Source organism: Oncorhynchus gorbuscha, linkage group LG24 (assembly GCF_021184085.1).
Source record: "Oncorhynchus gorbuscha isolate QuinsamMale2020 ecotype Even-year linkage group LG24, OgorEven_v1.0, whole genome shotgun sequence".
NCBI classification, from domain to species: domain Eukaryota; kingdom Metazoa; phylum Chordata; class Actinopteri; order Salmoniformes; family Salmonidae; genus Oncorhynchus; species Oncorhynchus gorbuscha.
The window spans coordinates 26,899,099-26,913,241 of record NC_060196.1 but is presented as its reverse complement, the minus strand read 5'-3'; the positions used below and the strand labels follow the sequence as shown (position 1 = coordinate 26,913,241).

At 43.0% G+C, this 14,143-nt stretch overlaps 2 protein-coding genes across 6 annotated transcripts in view; one reads left to right on the top strand and one right to left on the bottom strand.

Moving 5' to 3' along the window:
* Positions 1-206: 206 nt before the first annotated feature.
* LOC124012588 (mediator of RNA polymerase II transcription subunit 30-like) lies at positions 207-8,152 on the top strand. The gene is made up of 5 exons (XM_046326368.1): positions 207-341; positions 3,534-3,765; positions 6,977-7,135; positions 7,471-7,560; positions 7,695-8,152. The coding sequence occupies exons 2-5, from the start codon at positions 3,541-3,543 to the stop codon at positions 7,788-7,790; spliced, it is 570 nt and encodes a 189-aa protein (XP_046182324.1). The 5' UTR covers positions 207-341; positions 3,534-3,540; the 3' UTR covers positions 7,791-8,152.
* A 425-nt stretch (positions 8,153-8,577) lies between these two features.
* Positions 8,578-14,143, bottom strand: part of LOC124012587 (exostosin-1c-like) — a 75,834-nt gene continuing 70,268 nt past the window's right edge. For 4 of the 5 annotated variants that reach the window (XM_046326364.1, XM_046326366.1, XM_046326365.1 and 1 more), the window contains exons 4-12: positions 13,680-13,787; positions 12,037-12,156; positions 11,500-11,632; positions 11,124-11,242; positions 10,912-11,007; positions 10,504-10,590; positions 10,258-10,418; positions 9,730-9,955; positions 8,578-9,119 (exon numbers count right to left, since the gene is read on the bottom strand). In XM_046326364.1, coding sequence (XP_046182320.1) covers positions 8,931-9,119; positions 9,730-9,955; positions 10,258-10,418; positions 10,504-10,590; positions 10,912-11,007; positions 11,124-11,242; positions 11,500-11,632; positions 12,037-12,156; positions 13,680-13,787 — 1,239 coding nt within the window. In that variant the 3' untranslated portion in view covers positions 8,578-8,930. The remainder of the gene's footprint in view (positions 9,120-9,729; positions 9,956-10,257; positions 10,419-10,503; positions 10,591-10,911; positions 11,008-11,123; positions 11,243-11,499; positions 11,633-12,036; positions 12,157-13,679; positions 13,788-14,143) is intronic. The other variant, XM_046326367.1, reaches the window with a different exon arrangement.

Here is a 14,143-nt window from a genome sequence, read left to right as displayed (position 1 = left end):
TAAGAGTGTATATTTCTTTATTCCACTGTCTTATTGAATAAGATGGCACCTTATTTGTAGGACAATTCTGAGTTTGGGAATTGTGATTTATTATGGTATGCCTTAAATTCAAGATATGGACTGTGCCTCCCATCAGTGCTCTCTATGCTTGTACTATCCCCTAGTGGATAAATGTACAACTACAGTCCCATAGAAGCCGGAAGTGACGTGTTTGACAATCTAACGCGGTTGTCTTCTTTGAAAGAGGCTGTTGACTCGTTGGCACAACACATTTACAAATAAAACAGACACGTAGCTACGATAAGTCACAGCTGACAATTGTAAGGACACCATTTTACACCGTAAGTTGATGTATTTAAAAAAAAACTTTTCACTAGCGTGCTTCACAGTATTTAATTCATCATTTAGCAAGCTAACACGTTAACTAGCTAGCTATGGCTAACATAATCACGCCGCTTGTTTAATGTAGCTAAGCGGGAGTCGACGCTATCCAAGTCTAGACCTTTCATGATTCTCTTTGGTATACAATTCATTTAAACACGTTTGTATTTCTTGAATAACTAGCTAACGTTAGCTTAGTAGCCCTCGGTCGAGACTCAATCCCATTACACAGAAGAGTCGTTGAATTCATTCGTCTTCGGTACTCAATAGTGTGCAATTGTAGCCAATCGGCAGGCACGCCCCGCCCTCTCCGAGCCTATCGTTCAAAAAAAGGTTAAAACGGTGTGTGTTTTGAATTTGTGAGATTATTTTTGATGTGATTTGAAAGTACAGGGATGTATGTTTCTAGAAACAGTACCGCATTTGAGAATCGATTCACGTGTAGATGGAAGTATTTGGCTGTTTTGGCTTCCAGAGCCAATTCTCATTTAAACAACGTGCAAGGTCCTTGGACCATAATGAGTAACATTAAGCTCATTTAGTCCATTATTGGGCAAGCAAATTAGTAGCTAGCATAACAAGGGTGCTGTTAATTACATTGACATAGTCCTCTTTTAAAGTGAACTGTGTGGTAAAAACAAACGAAAAGCTAAAGAGCTGTTTCTTTGTATTCAAGCCGGCCTTGCCTTTTAAACGAGGACTCAACTCTTTTGCCAGTTCACTTCACCTTTTTTTGTGATCCGAGTCATCTTTGCATTCACATTGCTCTGTTTAGAAAGGAACCAAGATCTTTTCCCAACATTCACTCAATACACTGGGTTTTTACAAAGTGCAGGACAAGCTATTCCATCAGAATGTGTTATTGGACAGCTAGATATACCATATACCTACTTACATTTTGAAAGCTAATCGATTGCATTTGCTTAAAAGATTAGTCATAATAATTGTAATCAAAAGATACTTTTAACTTGTAAATATTATTGTTAACAGATTACATAATGCTGTAATTGAAAATTGTACACCCAATGTAGGCTACCATCCCTTTAAGGGTACAAAATCCATTTTTAGCTCTGTTGTGATTCTCACCAAATAGGTTGTCTTTTCACACTATTCAACCCCAACAATTGAATAAACAGTTTATGATGCTCTCTTAGCCTATAGATCACATATTGCAAAAAAATTATCTGAACTGAAAACTCCATGCATTTTAGAATTTCTATGCATCCTTGACAATTACTAATCATGTTTTTTCTGCAATACTGCTCATTAGAGGTCGATGTATTATGATTTTTCAATACCGATACCGATTATTGGAGGACCCAAAAAGCCGATACCGATTTAATTGGCCAATTTTTTAAACATTTTTTTTATTTGTAATAATGACAATTACAACAATATTGAAGGAACACTTATTTTAACTTAATATAGTACATCAATAAAATAAATTTAGCCTCAAGTAAATAATGAAACATGTTTAAAAAATGCAAAAACAAACTGTTGATGAAGAAAGTAAAAGTGCAATATGTGCTATGTAAGAAAGCTAACGTTTCAGTTCCTTGCTCAGAACATGAGAACATATGAAAGCTGGTGGTTCCTTTTAACACGAGTCTTCAATATTCCCAGGTAAGAAGTTTTAGGTTGTAGTTATTATAGGAATTATAGGACTTTTTCCCTCTATACCATTTGTATTTCATTAACCGTTGAATATTAGATGTTCTTATAGGCACTTTAGTATTGTTCGAACCAGCAACACAACGACAACAGCCACCATCGAAGCAGTGTTACCCATGCAGAGCAAGGGGAACAACTACTAGAAGGCTTAGAGCGAGTGACGTTTGAAACGCTATTAGCGCACGCTAACTAGCTAGCCATTTCACTTCAGTTACACCAGCCTCATCTCGGGAGTTGATAGGCTTGACGCACAACGAAGAGCTGCTGGCAAAACGCACGAAAGTGCTGTTTGGATGAATGTTTACGCGCCTGCTTCTGCCTACCACCGCTCAGTCAGATACTTAGATACTTGTATGCTCAGTCAGATTATATGCAACGCAGGACACGCTAGATAATATCTAGTAATGTCATTAACCATGTGTAGTTAACAAGTGATTATGATTGATTTTTTTTATTTTATATAAGATGAGTGCTAGCTAGCAACTTACCTTGGCTTACTGCATTCGCGTAACAGGCAGTCTCCATGTGGAGTGCAACGAGAGAGAGGCAGGTCGTTATTGCGTTGGACTAGTTAACTGTAAGGTTGCAAGATTGGATCCCCGAGCTTGACAAGGTGGATATCTGTCGTTCTGCCCCTGAACGAGGCAGTTAACCCACCGTTCCTAGGCCGTCATTGAAAATAAGAATGTGTTCTTAACTGACTTGCCTAGTTATATAAGGGTATGTGAAAATATTTAAAAAATTGGCAAATCGGCGCCCAAAAATACCGATTTACGATTGTTATGAAAACTTGAAATCGGCCATTCCGATTTAATCAGTCGACCTCTACTGCTCATCATAATTTTCTCTTTTTTGTGGCACCAATGTGGAGGGCTATGGCAGGGGAAACGGTGTTGCAGTAGCCTAGTGTGTGGTGTGGGAATGAGGACAAGTGAACCTGGGGAACTTTGTGTTCTAATTGCCCTGAAACAGAACGGAACTCTGACCCCTCAAAAGAGCTACAAAAGCAAACCAAACTGAGACCATCTCGAGAGGTGGTCTGAGTTCGGTTCGCTTTTATGGCTCTTGAGAGGCCGAGTTCCAACACTGCAGACAAATTAAGCGAACTGTCTGAAAGAGACCAAGTGTGAAAACACCTGTAGTCATATAGCAGACCACTCTAATCCAGAGCCCACAGTTTTATACTTTTTGTACTGGTCCCCCGTGGGAATCAAACCCACAACCTTGGCATTGCAAGTGCCATGCTCTATCAACTGAGCCACACGGGTTAATGCCTCCCCCAAATATCTTTAGCTTGGTTTAACAAATCTTTTCAGTAAAGCAATATCCTTTTGATTTTTATATTTGATAAAAGCTTCTTGTGCAAATTTGCAAATGAGTGTTTGCTTACCTGTGAACTCCATTGTGCCACACCCCCTCTCACCCTTTGACCTCCCTCCCCATTCCCTTCCTCCACTTTGAGTCCCTCTTCCCCTCCCTAGGTCCCATATGGCTACACCATTACCTCAAAAGGGGCCTGGTCTGGCTGGTATGCTCTCCCAACAGCAGCAGTCCCACCTGCCCCCAGGCTTAGGCCCCGGCCAGCCTGCCATGCTCCCTCAGGGAGCCCTGAGAGAAATCTCCCCTGTGTTCCTCTGTCGAATCGGCCAGGAGACCGTCCAGGACATCGTCACACGCACCATGGAGATCTTCCAGATCACACGAGCCACACAGGTAATGCCAGTGTTTCCCAAAGGTTTGACACATTAATTTTATACATTATGCTTTCACATCATATGTATTCAAATCCATGTCTCATTCAAATGTCTGCTGTTATGGGGGTTTGGGGAGAAATATTTCACCTGATGAAATTAAGGTTAGTTAAAGAGTTAAAGAATGTGCTGTCTGCCCCCCCCCCCATAGAGATTCAAAATAATACTATATATATATATATATATATATTATATTTATTTATATATAATGCAGTACCAGTCAAAAGTTTGGACACACCTACTCATTCAAGGGTTTTTCTTTATTTTTACTATTTTCTACATTGTAGAATAATAGTGAAGACATCAAAACTATGAAATAACACATGGAATCATGTATTAACCCCAAAAATATACTTTATATTTGAGATTCTTCAAAGTAGCCATCCTTTGCCTTGATGACAGTTTTGCACATACTTGGCATTCTCTCAACCAGCTTCATGAGGTAGTTACCTGGAATGCATTTCAATTGCAAGTGTGCCTTGTTAAAAGTACATTTGTGGAATTTATTTTGTTCTTAATGTGTTTGAGCCAATCAGTTGTGTTGTGACAAGGTAGGGGTGGTATACAGAAGATAGCCCTATTTGGTAAAATACCAAGTCCATATTATAGCAAGAACAGCTCAGAAAACAATGCGAAACGACAGTCGTTACTTTAAGACATGAAGGTCAGTCAATGTGGAACATTTCAAGAACTTGAAATTGAAATGCAGTCGATAAAACCAAGCGCTACGATGGAACTGGCTCTCATGAGGACCGCCACAGGAAAGGAAGACCTCAAGTTACCTCTGCTGCAGAGAATAAGTTCCTTAGAATTACCAGCCTCAGAAATTGCAGCTCAAATAAATGCTTCAGAGTTCAAGGAACAGACACATCTTAACATCAACTGTTCAGAGGAGACTCCGTGAATCAGGCCTTCATGGTCGAATTGCTGCAAAGAAACCACTACTAAAGGACACCAATAATAAGAGACTTGCTTGGGCCAAGAAACACGAGCAATGGAAATTGGACCGGTGGAAATCTGTCCTTTGGTCTGAGTCCAAATGAGACTTTTTGTTCCAACTGCCATGTCTTTGTGAGACTCAGAAGGTGAACGGATGATCTCCGCATGGTTGTTCCCACCGTGAAGCATGGAGGATGTGGTGGGATGGTGTGGGGGTTGCTTTGCTGCTGACACTCATATATTTAGAATTCAAGGCACACTTAACCAGCATGGTTTCGACCGCATTCTGCAGCAATACGCCATCCCATCTGGTTTGCGCTTAGTGGGTCTGTCATTTTTTTTTTCAACAGGACAAGGACTCAACACACCTCCAGGCTGTGTAAGGGCTATTTGACCAAGAAGGAGAGTGAGGGAGTGCTGCATCAGATGACCTGGCATCCACAATCACCGACCTCAAACCAATTGAGATGGTTTGGGATGAGTTGGACCGCAGAGTGAAGGAAAAGCAGCCAACAATGCTCAGCATGTGTAGGCACTCCTTCAAGACTGTCGGAAAAGCATTCCAGGTGAAACTGGTTTACAGAATGCCAAGTGTGTGCAAAGCTGTCATCAAGGCAAAGGGTGGCTACTTTGAAGAATATAAAATATATATTTGTTTTAACTTTCTTGGTTACTACATGATTCTATGTGTGTTATTTCATAGTTTTGATGTCTTAACTATTTTACAATGTAGAAAATAATACAAATAAAGAAACCCTTGAATGTATAGGTGTGTTCAAACCTTTGACTGGTAGTGTGTCACACACACTACCATTCAAAAGTTTGGGGTCACTTAGAAATGTCCTGGTATTCCATGAAAACATACATGAAATCAGTTAAAAAATGAATAGGAAATATAGTCAAGACGTTGACAAGGTTATAAATAATGATTTTTAATTGAAATAATAATTGTGTCCTTCAAATTTGCAGCAATTACAGCCTTGCAGACCTTTGACATTCTAGTTGTCAATTTGTTGAGGTTATCTGAAGAGATTTCATCTCATGCTTCCTGAAGCACCTCCCACAATTTGGATTGGCTTGATGGGCACTTCTTCCTACGTACCATACCGTCTTCTCTAAATAGTTCTTGCATAGGTTGGAGCTGTGCTTTGGGTCATTGTTCTGTTGTAGGAGGAAATTGGCTCCAATTAAGTGCTGTCCACAGGGCATGGCGTTGCAAAATGGAGTGATAGCCATCAAGATCCCTTTTACCCTGTACAAATCTCCCACTTTACCACCACCAAAGCACCCCAGACCATCACATTGCCTCCACCATGATTGACAGATGGCGTCAAGCACTCCTCCAGCATCTTTTTATTTTTCCTGCGTCTCACGAATGTTCTTTGATCTGAACACCTCAAACTTAGATTCGTCTGTCCATAACTTTTTTTTCCAATCTTCCTCTGTCCAGTGTATGTGTTCTTTTGCTCATCTTAATCTTTTGTTGGCCAGTCTGAGATATGGCTTTTTCTTTGCAACTCTGCCTAGAAGGCCAGCATTGCGGGTACTATTTAATGAAGCTGCCAGTTGAGGACTTGACACTAATACTTGCCCTCTTGCTCAGTTGTGCACCGGGGCCTCCCACTCCTCTTTCTATTCTGGTTAGTCAGTTTGCGCTGTTCTGTGAAGGGAGTAGTATACAGCTTGGTCAAGATCTTCAGTTTCTTGGCAATTTCTCACATGGAATAGCCTGACGAGTTTCAAAAGACAGTTATTTGGTTCTGGCCATTGTGAGCCTGTAATCGAACCCACAAATGCCGATGCTCCAGATACTCAACTAGTCTAAAGAAGTTTTATTGCTTCTTTAATCAGGACAACAGTTTTCAGCTGTGCTAACATAATTGAAAATGGGTTTTCTAATGATCAATTAGCCTTTTAAAATGATCAACTTGGATTGGCTAACACAACATGCCATTGGAACACAGGAGTGATGGTTGCTGATAATGGGCCTCTGTACGCCTATGTAGATATTCCATTAAATATCAGCCATTTCCAGCAACAAAAGGAATTTACAACATTAAATGTCTACATTGTATTACTGATTAACTTGATGTTATTTTAATGGACACAATGTGCTTTTCTTTCAAAAACATGGAAGCGTAACTTTTGAGTGTGTGTGTATTACCAACGTTCAAAAAGATACACACTATTTAGCGTCATTCTGTGGTTGTCCTCCCTCTTTCCCTATCTATCAGTTGCCTAACGGGGTGACCCAGAGCCAGGCTGTGTATCAGGACCGCTTCGGGAAACTCCAGGAGCACCTCCGTCAGCTGGCCCTGCTTTTTCGCAAGCTCCGCCTTCTCTACGAACGCTGTGTTGAGATGACCTCTGACCTGCAGGAAGAACCCTCAGAGGTAGGGCTCATTTAAATCTATGTAAAAAAAAAAAAGATTCCATTGACCTTTCGCTCTACTGAGTCTATCCAAGCTGTACTGGGCTGGCTTGGTTATGCATTCACCATAGTTGCTGGAACTATGCTGGTATGGATCACGTGAAAAATGAAATATCCGAGCCAGCACAGTACGATTCGGGTCGGCCCTCTAGTGTTTGTCTTTCTGGCTATACACAAGCTCTACTTGTTTTTCTGTCTGTCTGTACTTTGTCACCTTTGACAGTATATTGTCTTGTAGTTGGTTTATGTGTGCCAATGATGTGATGAACTTAGTGTATCACACATCTGTCTTTCCAGCTGGTGCCATATGTAAGGGAGGAGATGGCCCCTGTGAGAGTGGAGCCCTGCAGTCCGGCTGTAAGCCAGGAGAGACTAGAAGTGCTGGAGGTTTGTGACGTGTCCACTTCGTCTGTATGTTACTGATTCAATATCGTTTGTTGGATGACAACCAATAGTTAGTACAGAGATGTTACATTTCCTTGAATCTGATTGGGTTCGGTGTGTCATGGTCCCTCTCACAGAAGATGAGGCAGAAAAACCAGGAGATGAAGATTCTGATGGACCAGATGAGGAACCTGTTATGGGACGTCAACGCAATGCTGACACTCAGGAAATGATATCACAGATGAACTCTCCCTCACTGCACTTCACGATGCCCTCCAACTAGGGGCCATGGGTTTTTCCTGACCCAGGAAACTCTTGGCCCTAGTACCTCCAACCATTGTTGTACTTGTGTGAGACAGACTGCTAGAAGCTTTTGGTGATCAACCTTTACAGTATGGTGCTTTCAGAGACATTGAATGAACTGAGTTTACTACAAATGTTTTGTACTGTCAGTATCTTTTTTTTCTTTTCTTTTTTTTACTCCGATATTATGAGTTCAGACTTGCCAAGCCTCAGGTGAATTTCCTGCCTTTTGAGTGGTAAGCACTGACTCAGGACCAGCTAAATAAACTTGAATTCAGTGTTGTGAATTTTACTCGGTGCACAAAAGGCTGATCTAGTATCAGCAAAAAAATCTGCCCTTATTCTTTGTGTCCCAATTAGTGACTGTCACCTGTAAGCTGAGTTGAAGACAATGGGATCTCATCGCCACTGGCAGCTATTTATCTCAGGCGTTTGTGTGTTTTAGCATTATTCTTGAGGTTAGCTTCCTGAGTGCTGGGCAACACCCCCCTGCTTACCTTAAGGGTTAAGAACCTTGCATGCCGACTGCTGAGGAAGTGCGAATCTATTTTTGTACACTGCATGATCTCTGAGAAAGCACAAGCAATAGGTTACTGAGTCTTTCTACAAAATAAATACATTGTGAGAAATGTCTGCTTTGCCTTGGATACTTAAGGGTCTGGTGAATGCAGTTGAAGTGATGCTTTGTGATGTCAGAAGTCTACATGTTTTGAAATCTGCCGTTTGCACTGTTTTTATTGGTCTTATAGTTACGTGGAATGAACCAATTGCTATGCGACATTCTCAACTCTCTGGTGTACTGTAGAAATACACCAGCTGGAGTGCATTGCACCATTAACTGTCCACTTGGTGCCTTCCACTCCGTTCAAACCACAATGGGAGTGAGTGGCATCTTCCACCGAGGACATAAGGCTTCCTCCATATGTTTACTCCTCCAATAGCCTGTTGTCTCAGATCCCTGGAGGCGGAGTCTCTTAGCTTTAGGTCCCCTCCCTCCTTTTATCACCAGGCTCTGTCTACATTTAACCACCAGACCAGGCCTCCACACAGTGTTTCTGTCTCGGTCCCTGTCATGCACGTTCCAGGTCCTTGTACTTCTTGCGCAGGACAGACACCTGGTCCTTGAAGAGCAGGGGGTCCAGGCGGAACTGGGAGTGGACCAGGGGCATGTAGCCAAACCATCTGGCAAAGCTGTTCACACACTCCTGTCTCTGGGTAAAGTGCTCTGGGTTGGCCCACGGAGCGCTCATCTTCGTACCCTGGGAGGATGAAAGATGTGGAGAGAGAAGAGGGTGAGTTAGAAACCCAGGTTGTCGTACGCTCATAACATTAACGTACAGACGGGATGTACAAATGGACTTATGGTTCTGTATACCGTGGGAATGTACGCTAATGTAGACTATTACTGGTGTCACAATTTCTCATTCTTCGTTATAGGCTGATAAGGATGTTGTACAGTGTATTGCCTGTCAGAAAACTAGGGAACTGCTACAAATAGGGTTCTTATCTCCAGTCTGACAGAATCGGATGAGATAACCGCCACTGTGACATACGGTCTGGGATAATCTCATCTTTACAAAAATAAACCGGAGCAAGTTATTGTTATGTAGCAATAACCGACTATCTGTGGCGAGGGATTTAATGATTATTGTTGTGTAAAAATACATCTTATAAAAGGTTGAACTCTCAACAAGTCTAACCCTAGTTAATAAGCGGTCTATCAAGTCATTCTGGTATTGGTTGATCTTAAAATTTGAGAAAAATGTGATGTAACTTTTTTGGACAAATGTTATGCTTTATATACAGTATCACAACTACAGCAATAAATAACTCATTGGTCAGACATCCAGCTGATGGGAGTGGCCTCACCTGTGGGCTGGGCAGCTCATTGGTCAAATTCACCATCGATGGGTGTCGCCTCACCTGTGGGCTGGGCAGCTCCTTGTACTGCTTCCTCTGGGCCACTTTGATTGGTGGCAGGTGGGTGACGGAGGAAACCAGGAAGTTCATGAGGATGTCCTCACAGTTGGAAGTGCGGTCCACCAGTGCCCGTAGTGAGGGGGGCAGGTAGTGGGAGAACAGGTAGTGATAGTACCTGATGGAGAGGTAATGGAAGGGTCAGATAACAAAGTGATCACTAAAATGGCAAGGAAATAGTTGTTGGTTGGGATATTGTACATTAAGCCTGGTAATACATTCTAAGGGCAAAATGTAAGGGCTTCAAGTAGCCACAGCTCATCTGTTTAATGGTCTTTGTTGGTTTACTATGTTTTTCTGTTGTGTCAGATCAGCTGTACACGATGGTAGTCATAGAAACAATCCATAGAAAGGGCTGGCAAATTGACTGGTTCATTTGAATGGGGAGGCCCATTCTATGGACTCTTATGGTTACAGTACCTGTGGTAGAAGGCTGCTCCCGTCAGAACGATGGAGTATTCGTTAGTCCACTTGGAGGTGTACCCCCACGCATGCTTCACCGGGTCCCAGAAGTGACTCCTAGGGGGGTAGCCCACGATACGCTCAGGAAAACTTCTCCACACCAAGAAGGCAAAGTTTACCTGCATGAAGAGTGAATACAGTACATGGGTAAAGTGTGTGTGTGTGTTTTCTGCCACAGTGTATAGTTGTAATGGAAGGTCATACCTCACTGGTCAGCAGGACTGTATCTTCATCCAGACTCAGTACTGCCTCTGTCTCTATGGCCACGTTGGGCAGGAAACGACTGCTCGTCTGGAGAGAGGGGAATTGAGAGAGATGGTCATTTCCATTCCTTGTTAAGTTTGACAGTGGTTGGTTTGTGTTTGGGATAATGAAGGAATGACAGGGACACTGTCTGCTCCATTGAGGTCTGTGGCACGGGGAGAGAGAGGATGAGTCAATGTCACGGATGTGTGAATGACAAGCAGTGACAAAGGAAGCATTTTACTCCCATAGATTCAGTGTGGTTTGGTGGTGGGGGGGTAGACTTACAGAGAGAGGCAGACAGGAATGACTTTCATTCTGCCCCTCCTGTAGCCTTACTTGGGATTTGGCGACGTCATTGTCACTCACCTTCCTCCTACCGTCTGTCACAGTGAGGGGGACAGGCATGGGTGGCCATTTACTCCTGTGGGGCGGCGGCTTCTCACTGTTCCACAGGATGATGATCTAGAGGGGGAGGGAATAGAGTGAGACACAATAAGCATAAGGGTTAATAGGCTTAATGAAGCAATATGGAGCAGTCTGTTTGCTACCTATGACCTCTTATTCACCAACACACTCACCTGTGAACAGTATTTGGACTTGGAAACCACCTGAAGCAGCTTCATGATTGGCTGAGACTGGGAGACCAACGGAGAGACGGCATGGATGATGGCGGTGAACTCTTGACCTGGACTGACCCCTACAGGAAGGAACGAGGAGGAGAAGTTAGTTAAAGTACAATCTATCATGTACAGCGTTTCATATTTGAAAGTAACATTTACTGTAGGAGACAAATATTAGATTTGCTTTGTATACTTATGATTATAAACTTTATGAAATATACATTTGTTTTATTATAGGAGACCCTATAGATGAGGTATAATTATATGGATGAGCCAGTCTAGTCAGGTAGGTCTGAACTAGTCGGGACCAGTCCAGTCTGGTGTGGTTCCCTACCTAAGCTCAGGTAGTAGAAGGGGAAGTGGGCCAAGTGTGTGGAGTACTCTGGCAGGACGAGCAGGCCTCCTGGTAAGGCGTTCCACATGTACTTATTTCTGGAGATGTGGGAGAACACCCGGTCTTTGATTATCTGAGAGAGAGAGATGACAAGGTGAGAACGTTTGAGGGGAGAACGCCCTGATGTACCCATTAGTTCAAACATGAATTATCGATGTCCATATGGGCTGGCCAACTTTGTGTGTAAAACCGAAGTAATCACCTCAAGAATACAAAACAGCAATCTTAAGTACATGCACTTCCTCACTTTGACCAGCCGGTGCCAGTATAACAAAACACCCAATCCAAAACAATCCCATACAAATGAATCTGAGGTCAATCCATTCTCTCTTAGTTCCTGGGTCGTGTTCATTAGAGCACATCACAGCAACAACAACAAAATGCCACGAAAAACAAAAACAAGCATTGGACAATGGCCGGGTACTGTTTGTCAGTTTTCTCCCGTTTTGTGCTTAATTAACAGGACTCCTCACCAACCTCCAGTGTGGTGAGGACTATCTTGTCCACGGAGGAGAAGTAAGCCTCCCACAGCATCTGAGTGCGCTGCCTCAGAGCCAGGACCCACTCATTTCCCACCGCGCGCACTGTAGATGGGACCTGGGGTAGAGCGGAAGATGAGGGAGGGTGCAAGTTGAGAAAGGAGGGTTGAGAGAGCAAAGGTGAGAGGGCAGAGCAGGCAAGGTTTTATCGCGTTGCATACAATCAGAATCTCCCGAATGAAATGTGCTTCATAGAACTACACTGCTTTCTACACTGCCTGGTAAAAGAATAAAATGTTCTTACAGTGTGTTACATTTTTACCTGTGGCTGTAAACCTTCTGAACCACTTAAACAGCCCCTAGCAGTTTATACTTGACTCAACCCACTGACAGTCAATAACCCTTACTATGGAGGAAGACGGGGAAAGTGGTCAGGGACTAGCTACATTATCTCAACCCATCCAGAGTCAAATCCCCTATCAATGGTATTGTTTTGCAAGAGGGAGAGCTTGGGTTCAGGAAAGGTGCCCGGCAGCTATCCTAGCTCACCTACATCTGTTTTTAGGGGGCGGAAGCATAGCCTAGTGGTTAGAGCGTTGGACTAGTAACCGGAAGGTTGCGAGTTCAAACCCCCGAGCTGACAAGGTACAAATCTGTCGTTCTGCCCCTGAACAGGCAGTTAACCCACTGTTCCCAGGCCATCATTGAAAATAAGAATGTGTTCTTAACTGACTTGCCTGGTTAAATAAAGGTAAAAATAAAATAAAATAAAAATATAGCACATGGCTTACCTGAAACCAACATTTCAGGCAAGTTCCATGTTACATGATGACACTACGCTCTAGTAGAGGAAAGTAAAAAAGATTTGCTCCATTGGCACCAAATGAAAATAGCCCAAATTCACCCCGTTCATTCTCCTAAACTACTATGAATGTGTCGGCTAGCTGAAGAAATGGGAAACATACCGAATAGACTCACCTAACTGGTAAGCCTACACCAGGCGATTACTTTGGATAAAGTAATGTGATTTGATTAGAGTGAAATCAAGTTAGTCTAGCAGGGAAGTCTGCATCTTCTACAGTGATGTTAAAAGGCCAGTCAGGTAGCCTGTTGACTCCACCTAGAACCTAGTCTACCATATAACCGCTCTTCTAATGATAGGGACCTGAGGAAGCAAAGGCCCTCCCTCCTCCTCTCTCACATCTCTTGATCTGAAAGAGATTCACCTCTCAGTGGTCTCCTGACTCTCTGATGTGCTTGGACCCATTCAACCTCCTGTCACCAGCTTTATTCCCTCAAAATTCAATTTCCAAATCCCTAACCACCGGGGCACGTGTGTGAGGGGGAGTGTGTGTGTGTGTACATGCGAGCGCACATGGGCCTAACGTTGTTGTGGTCAATTCCATTTTTAATAGTCAATTCTATGATTTTTAACATGTCCTTTCCAAAATGAAAATGTTTTTTTTTATAGGGGGAGTGGGGGGGTATTGGTTAGCTGAATGTTAGGTTATTTCCTGTATCAACTGGGTTCAAACAATTGATTCCAGACCTGTTGTGAACGTGTGTGTGTGTGTGTGTGTGTGTGTGTGTGTGTGTGTGTGTGTGTGTGTGTGTGTGTGTGTGTGTGTGTGTGTGTGTTACCTGCAGTAGCAATCGCTCATCTCCTTCTATGACAGCCTGGTTCCACTGGATGACATCAGAGAAGGGCAGCTCCCAACCATTACTGAGCAACACTGGAATACACGCCGCCTAGAGACAGCGAGAGAGAATAGACTGAATACTCTGTTCTCAGCAGAAGTACGCGTAAGAGAATCCTTCAACTGGGAAATGGGTGGGTCAGTGTGACAAGAACATAAACGGGCAGGGTCAGTGGTAATGCTACCATTGGTCATCTGCTCTGCTTGTGGTAGACGGGCCATTTTTCAATATAAATATGTTGTCTAGATTTCCAGGCTTCGTCTCTGACACATACCACCATAGTAGCAGCTGGTACGTCAATAAGGCAGTTTGAGCAGATAATGAAATCGATGACGTGTGTGTGTGTGTGTGTGTGTGTGTGTGTGTGTGTGTGTGTGTGTGTGTGTGTGTGTGTGTGACACTCTCTT

Coding starts and splice junctions, on each gene's coding strand:
- LOC124012588 (XM_046326368.1), top strand. CDS start 3,541: ATGGCTACACCATTACCTCAAAAGGGGCCTGGTCTGGCTGGTATGCTC. Junction 3,766..6,976: donor AGATCACACGAGCCACACAG/GTAATGCCAGTG, acceptor CCTATCTATCAG/TTGCCTAACGGGGTGACCCA. Junction 7,136..7,470: donor TGCAGGAAGAACCCTCAGAG/GTAGGGCTCATT, acceptor CTGTCTTTCCAG/CTGGTGCCATATGTAAGGGA.